The 6689-nt window shown below is 47.8% G+C and overlaps 1 protein-coding gene across 1 annotated transcript in view; it reads left to right on the forward strand.

The window, feature by feature from the left end:
• The window catches only part of DUSP7 (dual specificity phosphatase 7), a 12488-nt gene extending 9469 nt beyond the window's left edge, over nt 1-3019 (forward strand). Inside the window, exon 3 of the mRNA XM_009639267.2 lies at nt 678-3019. Coding sequence (XP_009637562.1) covers nt 678-985 — 308 coding nt within the window. The 3' untranslated portion in view covers nt 986-3019. The remainder of the gene's footprint in view (nt 1-677) is intronic.
• The last annotated feature ends 3670 nt before the right edge of the window (nt 3020-6689 follow it).

Genomic DNA, 6689 nt, shown 5'->3' on the forward strand with positions numbered 1-6689 from the left:
TTCCTGCTCCCTGCTGCCATTCATCCTGAGAGTCTCCTCCAAAACAAGCGTGTGTTTGTAGTGAAGTGCGTTTCTGTCAATCCTAAAGAACAATTTCGCAATAAGGGAAGTTCCTGCACTTCAGACTCTGCTTAAATTGGCTTTGACTACGTTCAGATAACTTTCTAGTGGAAGGAGGACAAGAGCAGCGGAAGAGAATAGCTCGTGTGTTGCTGGGCTGTAGCCTCGCATCGCCTGCGCAGCCTTCCCCAGTTGGTTGGTGTTGAGGCGGGTGTGCTATGCCTGACCACCAGCATCTCCCTGGAGCTGTTGTCACCAGCTCCACCTGCCTTTTGTGGGTTACTCCATTTCCCTGTTTGAATGGAGGGTACTGATGCTCCCTAGGCAAAGGATGCGTTGCCAGGCTTGATTGACACTTCTCCAACATGTGAGATGCTTAGCATTGCTGTGCGGAATGGGGATGTGCAGCTTCGCCTTGCGGTGGGACTGTCTCAGGAGCTCTTTGGGGAGAGATGCGGGTGCCCAAGGGACATGAGATGGTGTCAGTAGGAGCAGGGCATCCAGTTCTGGCAGTCATCCTGGTCCTGGGAGGTTGCAGCTGCCACCTGGCCCTGCTCCAAAGCCATGCGTTTTTGGTGCAGAATAATAGACTCCCCCTTCCCCTTGTCTTGTTTCAGATGAGGCCCGTTCCAAGAAGTGTGGGATCCTTGTTCACTGCCTCGCTGGCATCAGCCGGTCTGTAACAGTCACTGTTGCCTACTTGATGCAAAAACTCAACTTGTCCCTGAATGATGCCTATGACTTTGTGAAAAGGAAAAAATCCAACATTTCCCCAAACTTTAACTTCATGGGCCAGCTCCTGGACTTTGAGAGGACTCTGGGACTCAACAGCCCTTGTGACAACCGCTCGCCCAGCGAACAGCTCTACTTCACCACCCCCACCAACCACAACCTGTTTCAGCTGAACACTCTGGAGTCCACATGAAGGTGATGCCGCCTGGTTGGGAACTCGAGCATCGAATCGCTTCTCTTGAGCATTTCAACTCTTACAAAAGTATCTGTCTTGCCAGGCAGCTCTGAAACGACTCGCTTCTCTGGGCAGAGGTGCCTGATGGCTGCTTTAAGAAGGCTACTGCCGCTCATTAGTGTCCTGAGCAAAGTGGTTGGAAGAGGTAGTCTTTTTACAGGGGGTTATTTAATACGGTCGATGTTACAGCATTTTGAATGCAGCTGTTACCGGCAATAACCGCTTTCCTGGGTGCATTGGGACTGTCAGAACACGCACACGTGTGAAGAGCTACCGGGGGTTAACTTGCTGTGGGAAGTGAGGAGATTTATGCACTTGGAAACCTTGAACAAAAGGTGTTGGGCCAAGACTGTTTTAAAACCCAAGTTTACTTTTTTTTTTGATTTTAAAAAAAGAAAAGGTAGATCTTACTCAAGCTTTGGGTTCAAACTCTTTTTAAATATGTAAGTTCCTGACTCTTTGTACAGACGAGGTTGCAAAACCAGTATTTTATTCTGTTTCTTGTTTGATCATTTATTATTTTTTTTAATCAAATGTTTATATTGACCAAATGCATTTTGCACACTTTGTGAAGCCTTGGTATGTCCTGGCATATTACTGGGTACTCCAGAGAGATACATGCTGCTGCTGTTGTTGTTAGCATCTGGTAGGAAGCTTTGTTATGTGTGAAGGCCAGTTGGGCTTAAACGCAACCCCTTCACCACTCCTGCACTCACAATCACAAACTCTGCACTGATTCAGCCAAGGTGACTAAGCCGCAAGCTTTTTTTTTTTTTTTAATGCCCCCCCTGCCAAAAACACTGTTTGCTATTGCCAGAGGTAAAACTCTTGTAGCCTCCAGAGCTGGTAGAAGCATGTCTGAGCCCAGCTTCATTCTCTGCTGCCTGTTGACTGACTTAACGTCGTCCAGCTGGCCCAAAACCATTCCAGCTTCCCGAGTACAGAAGGTAGTGGCGATGTTGGCGTTTCTCGCGCACACTTGATTCTTTCCCATGTGTGCGGGGTGGAGGGAGGGAGGGGGAAGACGGCGAGCGCCTGGAGCAGAGCGAGGATTGCATAGCAGGACGGGACTGAATCGTCACGCACAGTGCGTGTGAGAGGAGTGAAGAGATGTGGAAATGACAAGAGCGTTGTAACAGAGAATTTTTTTATATATATATGAATATATATATAAACTGGCAAATTCTGAGATGATTGGAGCTTTCAACAGAGGTTCTGATTTTTTTTTTCTTCCTCTTTCGAATAACTTTATGCCGTGCCTTCTATTCTGAGAAGACTTGTTTATATTTCTGGCTAGTGTTTGGCAAACACCTTATACCAAGCCGGGAGGGGGAGGAAGTGGTAATAATTTCTGGGAGGAGGGCAGAACGGATTTAGAGATTTCTTTACTGGCTGCAATGTAGTCCCTCCTTTCTCCCCCCTCCCTGTCCACTTTAACTCTCATGTAACTAAAAAAAAAAAAAGCCACGGATTTTTTCTAAATACCGGTTTTTTGTACTTTTTTCAAGAAAAAGAAAAAAATTTAAAAAAATCTCCGTCTGGAGGAATGTTTGACGCTGTCACATCCTGAAACCGTTCTTTTTGTTGAAGATGTTACCAGAATGTTGGAATGAGCTTCTCTTTCTTGTTTCTGGTTGTTTTTTGTTTGTTTGTTTGTTGGGTTTTGTTTGCAACAATGTTGGGATCGTGGGTCATTGGAAGGGAGAATGGGCGTAAGTACAGTTGTGAGTGAGAAAATTGAGAATATCCTAATTGCATCTTACCTCATGGAGGAATTTATTTTTTCAGGGATTTTTTGACAGTGCATCTGTATTGCATTACAGCTAAGCTGGTTTGTAAAGGCTTCCTGTGCTGTTAGTGGTCTTTATTCTTTAAAGGAAAAACAAAGATGCATCTTCTGATTAGTACAAATGAGAGCTTGCTAGTGAGGAATGGTTCTGCTTTCTGAGTTATGAAGGAAAATTAGTGACCCTATATATACTGATCCAATATTGGGACTTTGTTTATATTGCAAATAAATATTATTTTTTCTTTAAAAATGATGTTTGTGTCAGATGCTTGTCTAGCCTCTGCCCATATAAGGGCACACTGTTCTTATCCGTTTTCTTATGGTTGATTAGGAGGCTTCTATGACCATGAAGAGCATTTGCTGGGCAGTATTCAAGTGTGGTGTTTGGTTTCATGCACAGCTTAATTTTTAAGACCTGTGGTAAAATGGAGAGGGGGAGGTGGGAGGGCAGGGAGAGGGATATGGGGTATTGGATAAACCGGAGAACAAAGAACAGCTTGAGAATTGGACCGGCTTTGACCCCAGCCATTCCTCAGCCAAAAATAAATAGATAAGCTAAAGACGCTTTTTGTTCGCTGTTTAAGCCTGGCCTACAAAGGCATGACAAGGCCTTGCCCACAACTGTTGCGTAGCAGACTTTATTTCAGTAGGAAAGCAAGAAGTGGCCTTGTGGGCAGCTACCTGATGACTTCTGGGTCCTGTGGAGAGCCTCCAGCCACAGAGCAGCACCGGGGCTGTGCTGCCCTGCGTGCCCTAGCTGTGGGTGCGAGTGGTTTGTGGGAAACCTAGAGGGGCTGATGAGGATGCTTTAGGGTGAAATGGGGCTCTAAGCATCCAAGTGCAGCCCAGCTAAGGGAGCTGTGGCTGCCCACATATCTGCTTGTAGCTGGGCAGGACTGAGCAGGAGTGGGTTTATCTCTGAGCTCCAGTATTCCTTGTTTTAACCTAAGTGGCCAGAAATTAAATGTCTACCTATTCAATTGTTCAGTTCCTCAGAGTGTGCATGTTGTCTTGTTCTTCTAATCCTAGGGTCCAAGCACCAAAGATAGCTAATTTTATTCCAGAAGGAGCTCAGGCTGATGAGTGCAGAGTCCGTTGCAGAGCAGGAGAGGCAGGCAGAGACTGAAGCAGGAGCCAGGGGAGCGTGTGTGTGTGTGAGAATTTGTTTGTTTACTCCTTGACTAAATGATGGGTATCTATGTATTGATTTAGAGGCCTGTTTGTGGCTCAACAAATGAAAATCTACCTAGTATGCAGGGAAAAGAAGACCTTTAGGTTTTCCCCTGTAATTACATGGTAGAGTAGCTCTTGAGGAAGATATGAAACCATGCTGGAGGCTGGCTGTGCACTGAAGGAGTGCAGAACAGCTTGTCAGGTGTATGGCTACATCTGCTTCCATCTAATTTCCTCTTATGATTTTCTGCTAAGGTGTGGAATAGGATATTAGCAGTTAGCGTTAGCTCTGAAAGCACATTTGCATGGTAGCTGAGTTGTGGCTGGCTGGAGCAGCACAGCTGCTATTTGCAATGGTGTCGGTGGAAGAGCTGGTGTGCAGGCAGCTGCCAGGCTGCTCAGCAGGCAGCTCCCTTGGGGTACCTGATGCTGGGAGACGCAAGTCTGTTGTGAGTGTCTGGCCACTGCTGCACTCAAAAGCCCTGTTGCCAAAGGAAGGAGGTGGTTTGTCTGAAAGCCATCCTGCCACCTCCAAGTGCTCTTTCCTCCAGGACCCAAAGGAGCCTTTTCCAAGCTTCCTGGTCTGGACAGCAGGGAGCAGCCAGCCTGGCTGGTCCTCAGCCATCAGTGTTTTACAAATGTCTTGCACCATGCTTCTTGGTTCCGAGGGGTTTCCTTGGGAGACCTGATGTCCTGTAATTTAGTGAGGAGACAAGAACTGACATCAGGGAAGGGGCAATGCTGGAGAAATAGTTACAGAGAGAAAAGAGAGCGTGGGGTCTGTCTACACTCCCTTGCAGAGGCGGGCACGAGCACTAGCTTGAGCGTAGGAGCATGGGCTGAGTTAGAAAGCTGGTTATGTTCAGATCAGTGGAATTTGGCAAGGAGATACTGCTTCTCACACGCAGCAGGGAGAAGCTGCTTGGTTAACCCATTGATTCCAGGCAAGCCGCTTGTGTGATGCTCTGTGGTGTGCTGTGCTCTACAAAACCAGGTAATCTCCTGCACAGGCAGAGAGATCTGCTGTCCTTGGGTTTTCACTTGTGATGCCACAAGCCCTCAGGCAATATGAGTGGGGATTTTTTTTTTTCTTCTCATGGATAATTTTGTCTTACCTCTCTGATTTGAACAGTTAGAGGGACCACAGGTCCCAGGTGCTTTCAAGAAGTTTTTCCCTCTGTTTCAAGTCATGGCAAAAGCATAAAGCTCTGAACGCTGGTAGAACTAAACTTCTGCAGTTAAACTTCTGCAGTTCCCCACCAGGAAGCCCAGGTAGCTGGTTTTGAATGCTTTCAGCAGCCCTCTGCACAGCACATCCCATGCTGCCTCCTTCCATGTTGCCTGGCAGAGCCTGGTGGCTCACCCCAGCTGGAGAGGGAAGGGCAAGGAGAGCAGGTACGTCTGGAGCACAATGGTCACTGTTTGGCATCTTGTGACACAGGAGCGCAAAGAGTAGGTTCCCAGGGCTGTGCTGTGAGGATTACTTGTGGTCATAGACAATGATAGAGAAGAATGCAAAGGCAAGGGAGATGTGCCCCAAATGGCGGCAGGAGGGAGGTGTGAAGGGATGGTGGAGGCAGCATCAGGAGCCCAACAAGCAGGACCTGAGCTCAGGGAAGGAACTTTAGAGCTATTTGTAGCTTTCTTTCCCTCGCTTGTGTCTACCCTTAACCCTCTCCTCGGCCCTTACTTCTTGGTATGGCATCAAACATGCTCTGAGCGTGATGCAAGTCAACCCCTGCAGCTCTGAACTTGCCTGCTGTTGCGTCACCCAGAGATGCACGTGGGAAAGCAGACTCTTCCTGCTGCCATCTGAATTTGGGTGCTCACATTTCCAAGGTAACCAGGTTATTTGTGGGCTGTTATTTTCTTTTTTTATCCTTTATGTGAGCAAATCAGGCTATTTGCAGTGTTGCGAAGGCATGTAAATAGTTTAGCTAATCAACACATCCCTGTACGTACAGCTGACTGGCACAGGCTGTGATAGTCATGCTCTGGGCTGTTTGGCAAGTGCGTGAAAGCAGGCTTTCTTCTGGATTTTGTGCCATTTGCTCCTGTGCTTCCTCAAATCCTCCTCTTAATCATGCTTAAGGTCAGAATACTGGGCTGGCTAAATGTAATTTGGCATGAGAAGGTGGGTGAGGAAACTTACAGCATGTAGGGAGAGCAGCTCATGGGAATCCCATCCAGCTTCCACGTCTTGTTACTGTGAGTTCCTGTATTCAAGCTGCAAAGTTCCCCTTTTGCTGGCTTTGTCTTTTGACTTTCTTGCTGTATCGCCCAGCAGCACTGGCCCAAAGGACAGACTGGAGCAAGGCCACCCAGAGCTGCCACAAGGCCACTGCTGCATCCCTGGCCTAGGTGTGAGATTTGGGTGGGAGACACCACCAGGGGAGTGTGGTGTGAGGGAAATGGCTGTGCTGTGTGCTGGCAGTTGTATTGTGCTGAGGAGGCTTGCCATGCTGGGAAGGGGGCAAGCGGGTGCTGAGGGCTGCCACGGCCAGCCGGGCAGTGTGGAGTCTGGGCTGCCACACGTGGTTCAGCTAGTGAAATGGTGATGAAGCTACAAATGTGCCTGTTTTCTGGGGGCTGTGCTCAAGTTTAAATGGCTGTTTGTGTGGCATCTGTGTAGTATCTGCCTTAAATTGGTGGGAAACTGAGGTGGGGAGCAATAAAGCGTTGGACCTCAGGGCAGTGCTC

The sequence above is a fragment of the Egretta garzetta genome, unplaced genomic scaffold, assembly GCF_000687185.1.
Source record: "Egretta garzetta isolate BGI_Z169 unplaced genomic scaffold, ASM68718v1 scaffold215, whole genome shotgun sequence".
In the NCBI taxonomy this organism is placed as follows: domain Eukaryota; kingdom Metazoa; phylum Chordata; class Aves; order Pelecaniformes; family Ardeidae; genus Egretta; species Egretta garzetta.